The sequence below is a fragment of the Pantherophis guttatus genome, chromosome 14, assembly GCF_059756535.1.
Source record: "Pantherophis guttatus breed Tessera chromosome 14, ASM5975653v1, whole genome shotgun sequence".
Taxonomy (NCBI): Eukaryota; Metazoa; Chordata; class Lepidosauria; order Squamata; family Colubridae; genus Pantherophis; species Pantherophis guttatus.
The window spans coordinates 3,574,348-3,588,540 of NC_142076.1; the positions used below are offsets into that span (position 1 = coordinate 3,574,348).

Here is a 14,193-nt window from a genome sequence, read left to right on the forward strand (position 1 = left end):
AGTTCGGAGAACCGGTAGTAAAAATTCTGACTGGCCCCGCCCCCATCTATTCTCTGCCTCCCAAGTCCCAGCTGATCGGGAGGAAATGGGGATTTTGCAGTAACTTTCCCCTGCCACGCCCACCAAGCTACACCCACCAAGCCATGCCACACCCACCAAGCCACACCCACAGAACCGGTAGTAAAAAAATTTGAAACCCGCCACTGGTGTGGTCTTACTAAGACTTTGTAAAGCGGCACGGATACTTCATGTTATCTTCATTCTAAGTCTCTGTTTATGCAACCTAGGATTGCATTGGCTTTTTTGGCTGCTGCCGCATACTTGTGGCTCCTATTTAAGTGATTGTCCATTGGGACTCCAAGATCCCTCTCACAGTTACTGGAGTTGAGTCAAGCCTCACCTAGTTTGTTGGTTTTTCTTGCCTAAGTATAAAAACTTACTTTTATCTACGTTGAATTTCATTGGTAGCTCGTTTCAAACCCCAAGCAGGTACCCACAGGCCAGTTAGGATTTTAAAGGCCAACACGAGCACCATAAACCAGTCCATCAACAAAGACTGAATCCATCCACTTGTCATGAATTTGGACCTACCTCAAATCCAGCTGTTGCACTGTGGACCAAATGAAGTTTCTGGACTGTTTTGAAGACCAGATCACATCACAGAAAGCATCCCAGAGGCCCACCTGCATTTGACTCTGATACAGAGAGCTAAAACACCTGCTTGACGAAGCTGAATTCAGCATGTTGTGGGAATCCAGCCATCAACTCACTGTGTTGAGTAATCCTCTATGGCTTATCTGTTTGGCAGGAGTATGTCATGGGAACACACCGCTTTTCATTAACCTCAATTACGCAGTCTGCATATTTGGTCCAAACACTCCATTAAGTGGTCATGCTAAAAACTGAAGCTTTCAGTAGGTTGACCAGATATTAAAAGAGCTTTCACTTCTTTGAAGACCTTTGCTGGCCAAGCTGAATAGACATGAAGTTGGCTTACGTTGCTGTTACCATCATAGTAGCAGGCTGTAAGATGAGTAGTAGTTAGCCTGTGATGAATCAGATTGATTCTGACTCATTGTTCCTTCATGCATCCCAATTGTCTTCCTTCTATTTTAATTATTCCCAGCACCTGAGAATTATACCCATTTTGAGAAGGGAGAAGATATTAAAAAGCCTGAGTCAGATCTGCTTTCTATAAATTTGCCAAGGTATATGTCAGGGCTGTCAAACTCCCGGCCCACGGGCCAGATGCGTCATGTGCTGGCCACGCCCATGCCCATTTTAGCGAACGAGAAAAAAATCCCGATATATCATGTGATGCCACCGTGATGACGTGAGTTTGACACCCCTGGTACGGGGTGAAATCCAGCAGGTTCTGACAGGTTCTGGAGAACCGGTAGCGGAAAGTTTGAACAGTTTGGAGGACTGGTAGCAGAGATTTTGAGTAGTTCGGAGAACTGGCAAATACCAACTCTCACTGGCCCCACAGAGTGGGGTGGGAATGGAGATTTTGCAATATATGTGATATCACCAGGCAAGACTGCAGAAAATGTCTCAAAGTTCTCTTTGGATCAATGCACCTTTATGGATAGACCTTGAAAATAAGGTCCTTTAACTCCAGCCTTGGTGGCGCAGCAGACTAAAGCACTCTTAAAGTAACACCAGCTGCCTGCAATTACTGCAAGTTTAAATCTCACCAGGCTCAAGGTTGACTCAGCCTTCCATCCTTTCGAGGTAGGTAAAATGAGGACCCAGATTGTGGGGGCAATAAGCTGACTTTGTATAAAATAGAACACCGCTTAGGGGGGGCCAAAAGCCCTACTAAGCAGGTATATACAAAAGTACGAAGACTATTGCTTAACACATTGTAAGCTGCCCTAAGTCTCCGGAGAAGGGCGACATATAAATCGAACCAAACAAACAAACAAACAAACAAACAAACAAACAAACAAACAAACTCAGTGGGCTCCATAATGTTCTGCCAATGGTAGCAGGATCCCAAAAATACTTGCCTTGCCCAAGGACCAAGAACACCCATCTCAGTGTTGTATATAGGAGCTGGATAATTTGAGATGAGTCTGTGGGCTCTTCTGGTGGCATCAAAAGCCTGAGCCTTGAAAGATACAAGATAAGGATCCTCAGTACTGGCAAGGACCACTATAGAAGAAGATGCCAGATATGGTCTACTATTAACATGGGTATTCAGGAACCTGTGTTAGTTGCCTTCTAGGGCTTCTGGGGCCAAAAGGACTCCAGAAAGATATCCAGCTTTCTCTATGCAAAGTGTTTCAAAAGATGCAGAAACTAAACTCTGTTAAGTTGGGTGAATGAGGACACAGCAAGCCAGAGTAGTGAGTGACAACAGCTCTTTATTATATGGTGAGAACCCAGCAACTGACCCAGGGAGCCAGCTCCCTTTATATACCTTGCAGCTGTGGTGGTCAGCCAATCAGCTGATGGTCAGTTAATTCAAACTTCCCGCCAAGCAAACCTATTTACATAACACTCCTCCCCTCCCAGAAGTCACTTAGGTTGTTATTTGCATACAAAGTCTCTCAGGTGACTAGAACGTGTATGTATCCTAGTTGACCTGCGCAGTTCAGTTGGAGGGGCAGCGTCGAGCAGGTCGGAGGGACTCTCTGTTTCTCCCTGCTCCGCCAATGGAACCTCCGAGACTTCTTCGTGGGCGGCGACTTCCCCGGTGGGCTGGACCTCCTCGATGGGGCAGCGCTGGATACCAGACTCCTCAGCTAAGTCCTCTGCTCTGCCCGGGCTTGATGTAGTTTGTGTTTCTGGTTGGTAGTCAGGGATCGGCTCATCGAATCTGCCCTCGGTGTCTGTGGCTATTCGTTTCCTCAGTTGATCAATGTGCCTGCGCCAAACTCTCCCGTCCCCCATGTCTACCCTGTATGATTTGGGCCCCGTGATTTCTGTAATGGTTCCTGCCTCCCAGAGTGGGCCCCTCCCGTAGTTTCTGGCATGGACCGGGGTTCCTATGGCGAATTCTCTGAGCTTCCTCTCCCCCCATTTGAAGACTTCTGGGGAGTAGTTGGGGTTAAGTCTATCTAGTACCTCTCGGAGTTTCCGCCCCATTAATAGCTCCGCCGGCCTTCGGCCTGTGGCTATACAGGGTGTGGAGTGCTGTGCTGTTAGGAATTTGTCTACCCTTTCCTGCCAGTCCCCAGGGCCTAGCCGTGAAAGGGCCTCCTTTGCTGACCTCACAAATCTCTCAGCCTGCCCATTACTGGCCGGATGAAACAGGGCCGAAAGGACATGTCTGATCCCTAGGTCCGCTAAGTACCCCTCGAATTGTGTCGCGGTGAACTGTGGCCCGTTGTCCGACAGTAGGATGTCTGGGTAATCCATGGGTGGCGAATAACTGTTTGAGCTCCCTGATGGTTGCGTCGGTGGTAGTGGCCTTCATTAGCTTAATCTCCAGCCACTTGGAAAACACATCTACAACGACCATGAAGGTCTGCCCGTGAAACGGGCCAGCAAAATCAATGTGGATCCTGGACCAGGTTCCCTGGGGTCTTTCCCACTCCCTCACTGGTGCTGTTGGCGGATCTGACCTAGACTCTTGGCAGGGTTGACATCTCCCCACCCACTCGGTAATGTCTGCATCCATACTGGGCCACCAGACGTAGCTCCTGGCTAGCCCCTTCATGCGTACAATCCCAGGGTGCCCCTCATGCAACAGTGTTAAGACTTTTTCCCTTAGGCACAAGGGAATAACAACCCGGTCGCCCCATAGCAAACACCCCCCTTGCATGGTTAGTTCGTCCTGTTTGCCCGCGAACTATTTAAATTCCCCGCTCCCAGTCTTTTCCGGCCACCCCCTCAAGACCCAACTTGCGACTGTCCGGATCACGTGGTCTTTGGCTGAGGCTCTCGCAACCTCTGCTGATGTCATGGGTCCCGAGTCCAATACGTCTATCAGAAAGATGGGGATGCCGGGTGTGCGGTCCTCTAGGTTGTCGGGTAGTGGGCATCGGCTGAGTGCGTCCGCGTTGCCCATGTCCGCCCCTGGTCGATGTACCAGGCGATAGGAGTATGCTGCGAGGAAGATGGCCCAGCGTGTCATCCTGGGCGATAGGGCTGCCGGTGTTGGTCGGTCTCCCGCGAGGAGGCCCAGGAGTGGTTGATGGTCGGTGATCAGGTCAAAGTCTCTCCCGAACAAGTATTCGTGGAACTTTTTAACTCCCGAAACGGCGGCGAGGGCCTCCTTGTCAAGCTGGCTGTAATTCCTCTCGGCACTTGACAGAGTTCGGGAGTAGTAAGCGATGGGTGCCTCTAGGCCATTCGGGAGTCTATGGCTCAGGACGGCTCCCACCCCGAACGGAGATGTGTCACAAGCTAAAACAAGGGGAAGCATTGTGTTGTACTGGATTAGGAAACTCTCAGTTGATAACAGTTTTTTAATGCCCTGTCTTCGGCCTTTCCCCATTTCCAAGTGGATTTTTTGGCTAACAGTCTATGTAGGGGTTCAGCCACTGTTGCCTTGTCTTTTAAGAAGATGGCGTAAAAATTTAATAGTCCCAGGAAAGCCTGTAGTTCCGCTTTATCCTTGGGGGTGGGTGCTTCTTTGATTGCCCTGATCTTGCTCTCAGTGGGGTGTATGCCGGTGCCATCTACCCTGTATCCTAGGAATTCGACTGAGGGGACCGCGATCATGCATTTGTTCCTTTTTACTCTGAGTCCCGCGTCCCTGAATTTCCCTAGGACCTTCCTAAGCCTTTCCCCTAGCTGTTGCTCGTCTTCGGCGGTGATGAGCACGTCGTTGAAATAGGGAACCAACCCAGGGATCCCCTGTAGTAACCACTCCATGGTACTTTGAAAAGGTCCGGGGGCTATGCTAACTCCAAACTGCAGGTGGGTGCACTTGAAGGCCCCTCTGTGGGTTACGCTAGTCTGTGCTTCCGCGGTAGCGCCATCTACTGGCAGTTGCTGGTACGCCTTGCGAAGATCTTGCCGGGACCCAGGGAATGCAGTAGGTGGTGGACGATGGGCACCGGATAGGCGCTCTGTTGCAGGGCCTTGTTTATTGTGCATTTATAATCAGCGCATATGCGCACTGATCCATCCGGTTTTACTGGTTGTTATGATTGCGGTCTCCATTTGGCATGGTCGACCGGAACTAGCACCCCTTGCTTGATTAACTTATCTAACTCGACATCAATTTTAGGCTTCAGGGCGAACGGTACCCGCCTAGGCTTTAAACGAATGGGGGCAATATTGGGGTTGAGATTGAATGAAATAGGGGTCCCCACATACTTGCCAAGCCGTTCATCGAACACGTCCTGGAACTCCTGCATCAGGTCGTCTTTCAGGGTGCCTCGAACGTTCCTTACTCCGGTAAATCCCATGCCCAGGGCTTGAAACCAGTCCATGCCCAGGAGGCTCGGGAGGTTGTCGCTGACGATGGTGAGTGGCAGTTTCTCGGTCAACTCCCCGTACTGCACCTGGAACTCGCCTCTTCCTTCGACGGGGATGCGGTTCCCCTAGTAGTCTTTCAGCCTGCGTCGCTGTGGTTGGAGTTGTCGCTTATGTACGCTGGGGATGGCTTTCTTCAGGTTGGCCCACGACATGATGGATATGGGAGATCCCGTGTCGATTTCCATCTGGTACTCCCGTCCCTCGATCTCGACCGTGGTGTAGGTCTTTTCTCCGGGAGAGGTGCAGGTCTGCTCGATGTGGATGGTGTAGGCCCCGGCATCTTCAAATTTCACGCCCTTCCCGCTACCGCCATCTTTGTTGGGCCTCCGGTGCGGCACTGACTCGGATTGGCCGGGTTGGCCACGTGGTTTGTAGTCTTGGTGTGGCTTGGACTTGCAGACCCGAGCGATGTGGCCCCTTTTCTCGCAGGAACGGCAGATTGCGTCCCTGAACTTACAGTTCTGCTGGGGATGGGGCCCTCCGCAGCTGGCACACCCGTCTCTGGGTTCCCTCTGGGCTGTCCGGGACTGTTCGGTGCGGTAGACTTCCTCTTCGGACTCCCCCTCGCTCTCGGTGTTTACGGCTTCTCGGTGCACGGTCGCCGTCCTCTGCGCTGTCCGGCCGAGGTGGGAGCCTTGCAGTTTCTCGGCGGCTTTTACGGACGACTCTTGGGCTCTTGCCTCGTCCAGGGCGATGTGTAGGGTCAGGTTTGACCTCGCGAGTAGTCTTCTTTGTAGCCGGCCTGCTGTAGCCTCTGCCGGAACTTGTACCGCTGGACGTACTTCGATGGCGTTGGGGCATAGTGGTCTTTCAGCAGGGTCTGCAGCATTGACCAGGAAACGTTGTGGACTGAATTTGGCTCCGACAAGGCTTCGGCTGTGTCGAATACCCATGGTCCGCAGTGGCTCAGGAACAGGGCCTTCTTCCGAACATCCGGTAGCCCTTGCAGGTCGTTTGCCACCATGAAACACTCGAACTGGGACATGTAGGATCCCCACTTCTCCTCCTTGGGGTTGAAAGGTGCTGGCGGGGTTTAGGCAGACATTGTTTCGGGATTCTCCTGGGTTCCGCTCGCTCGCCTGGCTGGATTCAGGATTCAGACTCCGGCTCTCTCTCTGAACGTGGCCTCAGCTCTTTTCTCTCGAGTGTGGCCTCAGCTCTCCTCTTAGCTTCTGGCCTCAAAATCCCACCTTCGTCGCCAATGTTAAGTTGGGTGAATGAGGACGCAGCAAGCCAGAGTAGTGAGTGACAACAGCTCTTTATTATATGGTGAGAACCCAGCAACTGACCCAGGGAGCCAGCTCCCTTTATATACCTTGCAGCTGTGGTGGTCAGCCAATCAGCTGATGGTCAGTTAATTCAAACTTCCCGCCAAGCAAACCTATTTACAGAACAAACTCTATAAAACCTTAGTAAGACCACCCCAGGAATACTGCATCCAGTTTTGGTCACATTACAAAAAAGATGTTGAGACTTTGGAAAAAGTTCAGAGAAGAGCAACTAAGACAATCAAAGGCCTGGAGACTAAAACATATGAAGAAGGGTTGCAGGAACTGGGTATGGCTAATCTAGAGAAAAGAAGGACTAGGGGTGACATGATAGCAGCATTATAATATTTGGGGGCCAGCCACAAATTAGAGGGGGGTCAACCTATTTTCCAAAAGCACCAGAAGACAGGACAAGAAACAATGGATGGAAACTAATCAAGGAAAGAAGCAACCTGGAATTAAGGAGAAACTTCCTAACAGTGAGGACAATTAACCAGTGGAACAGAAGTTGCCTTCAGAAGTTGTGGGTGCTTCCATCACTGGAGGTGATTGGACAGACACTTGTCTCAGATTGTATAGGGTCTCCTACTTGAGCACGGGGTTGGACTAGAAGACATCCAAGGTCCTTTCCAGCTCTATTCTGACTGATTGACTTTAACTTCCTCCCTTTGACCTGTGCCAGCAAGTGAAACATCCTCGCAAGATTTTTTTTTTAAAAAAAAACAGGAAACATTTTCCCAGTTTCAAGCTTTTAACCAACCTTGGCATCAGACCATGTCTTCTGTGAAATGGGGCATGGTTTGTAGCATTGCCCCTTTGGAGCTGTTGCATCTGTCTGTCTGCCAGGCTGTCTATCTGAATATTTGCATCTGTCTTCCCCCTTTGATCGACTCTGAAGCTGCTTTGCAACCTTGCTGTCATGCCCGCTTTCTCTGCCGAAGAACTGGGACACTTCCTTGCTGCTTCTGTGGTGGGAGGGAGGGAGGGAGGGGGGGAGGAAAGGGGAGGGGGAGTGTCTGTATCAGTCTCAGAGTGTACATGCATAGGAGGCTGAGCGTTAATCAGGTTCTGCCTCCCTTAGCGCACAGCCTTGGCGGCTGGTGCATTTTTGGTACCCAGCAATGCAGCACCGAAATCCTTCGGAAAGCCGAGGAGCTTCTGCAGATGCCTGACTGGATGGTTACTCCTTGCTGCTGCTTTTTTGGGGGTGGGGGTGGGGGTAGGACCCTTCTGCTGTCCTTCTGGACAGGCTGTTGCACGGTGGCCACTTCTCTTCTGGCACCAGAGGAGGAGAATTTTTTCTTGCAACACTTTTCTTGGCTGCTGTGCTTGGGACTACCCTGGATGTGGCACTTATGAAATTCCCCTTTGCTGGATAAACACATCCTTCCTCTCCCTCCCCCCCTCTGTTCCCAGAGCTAAATTAGTTGACTCTCTAATCGTTATCCTTCTTTCCTTGTTTCCCGTTCCTCCCCTCCTTTTGCCTTGGGGGAGCTCCGGTGGATTTCGACCCACTTACCCAGAATTAAGAATTTCTGGTTTTTAATTTGCTGACATTTTCTTCGTCCTTTTTGGTGGTGAGAAGTGGGGGGAGTGAGCACGTGTCTTTGGCCCTTTGGCTGGCTGCTTCCATCCCTCCCCCCAGCCCCCCCAGTCCTCCCCCAATCTGTGCCATACGCTTTGCAGACCTTGGGAAAGTGCCCAATTTGACTCTTCCCTCCAAGGATGTGGGGACTGAGCAACGAGAGAGAAAAATGAGCTGCCTTGGGTAAGTAACAAAGCCATCCTTTCTTGAGTGAAGGGTCCCTGGGAAATGGGGTTTGGGTTCCTGCCTGGACAACTGAATTTCGCTGCTTCTGAGCATCTTCCGGAGCCCGAAGCAGTTTTTGTGGATGGGAACCCGGCGCTGGTGAGAGAGAGGAGGTTAAACAGTGGCAAGAAATGGGGTTTTTTAGACTTTTATTTCTGCTGCAATTTGATCCAGGAAGGGGGAGTGAGAAACCTGGCTCAAAGGGTTCCAAGGTCAAGCAGGAGATGGCAGAAGGTGCTGGGTCAGCTTGGACCCTCAAGTGATAGAGATGCCTGAGGTCGACCCTTTTGGAATTTGGGGTCTCTGGGAGAGAAGTGGAAAAGTTAGGGCTCCCCTTTCTTTCTCCACCTTGGTTTTTCCTGCAGTTTGGAAAAAGAATGTTAATAGTATTTTGCACCGATTTGGGATTTTCAGAGTGTGTTGGCACTTACACTCCGTTCCCTTCACACCTCCCCCCCAAAACTTTTTCTTTCTTTGAGAAAGTGTGGAAAAAAGAAACAGGTTGAACTTGAATGTATTGAATATGTAGGTTTTTAATTTTTCCTCTGCTTATAGAACGAAAAAGAGGTTGCTACGCATACTCTGCTGCATACAAACGGCTGGAAAACTTTTACGCTTTTTGGCTACCCTTTGCCAAGAGTGTGTCTTAAATGATAGGGCCCCACTCTGTGGTTGTGTAGGTCAACAATGCAAATCTTTTCCAGTCTTTCGTAACAGTGCCTTGTCCATCTCCGTGAAATAAGCCACATTTCATTTCATGGTAGGTTTCTGCGAAGTGCAAAACCCTGCCTAGTCATCCACTGATTTAACTAGTCCAATATCAAAATATTAATCTTACCGGGTTTCTATTTATATTAGCCACCCAGAATCATTGAGAGTCAGGCAGCATGCAAGGTTTAAAGGACTCGATAGGTGGATAAAAATGCCAGGTCCAGTCTAAACACCTGGCTGATTGTGTGGAAAACCATAATAATAATAACAATAATTTATTAGCCTTTCTCTTCTCGCTGAACTCACAGACAGCTTTACTGTGTCCCTTGTTTTAAAGCCAAATTGTACTGCACACAAATAGGATTGTTACAGAGAACTTTTCGTGATGGTCTCTGTAGTCCCTTCCAGTGCTTACATTTTACGGCTACGTCGTATGATTTATGAATTATGATTTTGGGGAAGCAGTTATTTGTTTATTTGATTAATTAATTGGTTTATGATGCAGTGAAATTTTCAATGACTCTCAGTTCTCAGAGGCTTTTACCTCAAGCAACCACATCCTAACAATTTAATAACAGACCCTAAGGAGAATATTTGTAGCTCGGGATTGAAATGAAGGCTCCTTGGTGCTCCCTGAGTTTGGCTGTTTTCTTGCAGGCCTTTCATTAGCCGAGTTAGGTAATATCATCAGTGCACGATGTTACCTAGTTTTGAGTAATGAAACATCTGCAAGAAAAACAACCAAGCTGAAAGAGCCTCAAAGACCCTCCCTTGTCCTCAAATGCTTTCTTGACCAGCTGTGACTTTAGAGTTCTTTGAAAGTCCTGTACGGAGGGGATGAGCCAGGAAAGGGGGATGGGGCAGGAAATTTCACAGAGGGGAGCCATTGCCTCCTTCTGTGTTCAGAAGAAATGTAGGTTCAGTCTTTGCATCTCCAGTTTAGGAGGGGCTCTACAACATCAGTCTGGGGAAGGGCAGCCTGAGATTCCAGGATGCTGTGAAAACATGGTCCTGGATAAAGTGATTGCGCACAAGTGTAGAGTGACATAGAGTGACATGGGAGAGATGGTTGTGCAGGTGTGCCCCATCCTCATGGGTTGCTGGTCTTTGAAGGAGAAAACGTTGGTGCCCTATGAAGAGCAGGCCAACCAGCTCTGGCTTTAAACTCTGTTCCACTCACTATTAACTTGAATATGGCAGGTGGGGATATTTCCTTGTCCATCTTTTGCCCATGGAGTAGAAGGTCTTCAGATTTCCATTTCTCCGACTCTTAGAAAAATCTCATTGCTCCAGGTGATGTCAGTTAGAAGCCTTCCAGATACGTTGGACTGCAGCTTCCCTCACCCAGAGCCAGTAAGATTGGGATGGTGGTTATAGCCCTTTAAAACATCTTCTCAGTGTAACTTGGTTAGAATAGAACAGTGTCAACAGTGATGGCCTCAGTTCCCTTTGATCTGGCACTCATACTCACAGCAACTGGCAAGAAAGCGCTGGTGGAGTCGATCAACCTGCTTTTAAATCCAGCTCCGGAGATGCTTGGCATCTTACTTTCTTATATCATCATTTCTGCATCCATTCTATTTTTTTTTTTTTAAATCAAGCTAGCCACAATTCATCTTTTCTTACGTTCTTTCCTAGTGGGTTATGTTTGGAAAGTTTTCCTGGAGCGATATTTTCCTCTCCATGCTGACTTCCTTCCAATTGGCGTGCCAACATTTTCTCCAAAGTGTGTTAGAGGCTGGTTGGTTAGACACCTTTCCTGATGCCAGCCCAGCCTTCTCCTTCTGAGAGAGGAGGGAAGGGGTGGCGTAACCTTTCAACCAGATTGCAATTCAGCTGGTCTGAAATAGTGAATTGCTTCTGGAGGGTGGGGGGGGGGGCTCCCTGCCCTAGAAAGAAACAGCCTGGTGTTTATTTTTACCTTGTGAGAAATGCAAGCAGCCGCCTTTCTCTCTCTGCTCCCTGTCTCTAATTGAGCTTGGATGCTGGATGTCAACAGAAAGTCTTACTGTGACTCTGCCAAGTAATAAAAGGGTCCATCCATCTGTGTGGGAGTTGATGAACTGCTTTTAAATCAGGATCAGGCAAGAACTTAGCATCTAACCCCCCCCATCCCTTCCTGTGTGCTCAAGACCTCCTAGGGGCTGGAGCCCCCAAAGCTCCCCTCCTCTCTCTGCTTTGGAGGGGAGCTCAGCGCCCATGTTGGTTGCTTTTCCAGAAATTGGTTAAGAGGGATGGTGAACGCCGAGCGATTTGGGAGCGATTTGGGCAGAAGCGGTGCCCGCAAGGAGGGTGACTAATTGCTGTGTGGTTCGGTATTATTAATTAAAGTGTCTTTTATCTTTATTATTTGACTGAGGGATGCAATCTGCTCTGAAGTGTTTTTGATCAGAATGATGCCTGAGCCCCAGTAAGTAAACAAAGGGATCATTTGGTCATTTGAAGCATTTCCTTTTGAGAGAAGGATAATGTTCACTTTCCTAAGCGGTTGGTTGTTTTTTTTTTTTGGAGTATCTTGGCAGGGCAGGGAAGTCAAGGAAAAGTACTGGCTGGCAGAAACAGCCTTAAGGGAAAAGATGATTTAGTTAGTTATTTTTCAATGGAAAAGACCATCTCCAAACTTGGTCTGTATTCCTTTAAATCAGTCTTGATTCTTGGCAACTACGTGGAAAAGTTTCTTCAGGAGCGGTTTGCCATTGCCTTGCCCTGTGGGCTGAGGGGTGAGTGACTGGCCTGCCTAACGCAGGAGGAGTATTCAGCCTTCCCTGTTCTCACCTCACCTCAGACTGTAGTTTAACAGAATAGCAGGGAAGGAACCTTGGAAGTTAGGAACCTTGGTCCCCAACCTTTCTGGCACCAGGGATCGGTTTCGTGGAACACAATTTTTCTATGGGGAGGGGGTGATGGTTTCACATGCAACCTAGGTCCCTCGTGTGTGCAGATGAAACTTTGCTAGTTCGCCCATGACTTGTGCGGTCTGGTTCCTAACAGGCCATGGACCAGTATCAGTTCGTGGCTTGGGGGTTGAAGACCCCTGTTCTAGTCCAGTCCCCTGCTCAAGCAGAAGACCCTATACCAGTGATGGCGAACCTTTTCAGGACCGAGTGCCCAAACTGGAACACATGTGCATGTGTGCACACTAAAAATCCAAAGACCAGCTGGCTGGCCCACGCATGTCTATTTTTTGGGCATTTTTGGCCATTTTCAGGCCGTTTTCCGGGCCGTTTTCGGCTGTTTTTCGGGCCATTTTCACAGTTTTTTGGGCTATTTTTCATGCGTGCCCACAGAGAGGGCTCTACGTGCCACCTCTGACACACGTGCCATAGGTTCGCCATCATGGCCCTATACCAGTGATGGCTAACCTTTTTGCCGTTGCGTGCCAAAAGCGGGGGAGTGAAGGGGTGTGTGGAAATTGGGATCGTAGAAACACCCAGGAGCATAGAAGAGTCCAAAGGCAGATGCATGAATAAATGTGATAAATGTATTTATTCATATAACAAAACATATTAACTATGTACAAAGGCTGTCTTAATATCCATTAGGATAGGGGGCACACAGCGTGTGTGACTACCCCTATCAAAGATCATGTCTCATGGAGAACAAACGTAAAAGAGAGCAAGGTGGAAAGGTTAGAGGGGGTTTTATACTCAGTGTAAGCCCCTCCTCTCCACATAGGGGTGGGGGCACTTTCTGCCTCCACTAGTGTCTGTATGATATATGTGCCAATGGCTTGCAAATACTTGACAGTTCGGTTGCTCGTATGCGTGTCCACACCCATAATTCAATGCACCCCACCCCCCCTGCATGTGCGCACAACCCCCCCGCCCGTGCTTCCCTTGCTTATGGCATGGTGGGCATGGTAGGCCTGTTTTTTGCCCTCCCCAGACTCCAGAGGCTTTCTAGGAGCCTGGGGAGGGCAAAAACAGCCTTCCCCACCCCTCCAGAGGCCCTCCGGAGGCCGGAAACAGCCCGTTTTCTGACTTCCGGTGGGCCCAGAAGGCCCGAAAATCAGCTAGCCAGTGCGCACATGATCAGCTAGGGCAATGCTCGCGTGCCCACAGATATGGCTCCCCGTGCCACCTGTGGCACGCATGCCCTAGGTTCGCCATGAGGGCCCTATACCATTTCAGAGAAATGGCTGTCCAATTTTTTCTTAAAAGTTTCTCCTTAGTTCTAGGTTGCTTTTCTCCTTGGTTTCCATCCGTTGCTTCTTGTCTTGCCTTCTGGTGCCTTGGAAAACAGTGGCAGCCCCTCTTCTCTGTGGCAGCCCCTCAAATACCAGAAGGCTTCTATCATGTCACCCCTAGTCCTTCTTTTCATTGAACTTAAGATGGCCTTAAACTGAACCAACTTCTGAAAAACCTGGGATTGTCTGCTAATGAAGATGTGTATCTGAGCAAAGCCGAGTGCGTGACAAGCGCCTCAGTGCATTTCCAGCATATTGAATAGCCACACTTATGCTCAAATCCCTGGTCTAGTTAGACAGGAGGTAGTGCAGGGGATACTCCATGAAGGCTTGCAAAATCAGGGACTCATTTAATATATTAGCTCCTTTCCCACAGCTAATATATTAAATGTGTACGTGCAGTGTGTTGTATTAACACTGGGCTTTCCTGTTCTGAAATGTTTTTACATTGAAAAAGGTAGCCATGGGTGGGAAAGAGAGAGAGGCTTGTAGAGAGGTGGAGAAGTTCAGAGCATGGCCCTACTTTTTCTGGTTTGTGTGTGTGTGTATGTTTGTTTTTGTGTAAGTAGATGAGAATCTAGGGCTCGGGTTGTGTATAACCTGTTTAATAAAGTCAATGGCCTAACCCATCTGCCCTTTCAACCCCGGCACTAGATTATACTAGCCATCACTAGCCATCACTGGACTTGCTCTTTTGAGGAATATTACAGATTAACAGAGTTGGAAGGGGCCTTGGAGGTCATCTAGTCCAACCCCCTGCCCAAGCAGGAGACCCTACACCA

At 49.1% G+C, this 14,193-nt stretch overlaps 2 protein-coding genes across 3 annotated transcripts in view; one reads left to right on the plus strand and one right to left on the minus strand.

Annotated features, from left to right (window-relative positions):
• LOC117667384 (hexosaminidase D-like) overlaps window positions 1–14,193 on the minus strand; it is a 256,224-nt gene that overhangs the window by 149,818 nt on the left and 92,213 nt on the right. The gene's annotated exons all lie outside the window — the stretch shown is intronic.
• The window catches only part of GRID2IP (Grid2 interacting protein), an 86,694-nt gene continuing 80,619 nt past the window's right edge, over window positions 8,119–14,193 (plus strand). For both annotated transcript variants that reach the window (XM_034420568.3, XM_034420569.3), the window contains exon 1: window positions 8,119–8,472. In XM_034420568.3, coding sequence (XP_034276459.2) covers window positions 8,459–8,472 — 14 coding nt within the window. In that variant the 5' untranslated portion in view covers window positions 8,119–8,458. The remainder of the gene's footprint in view (window positions 8,473–14,193) is intronic.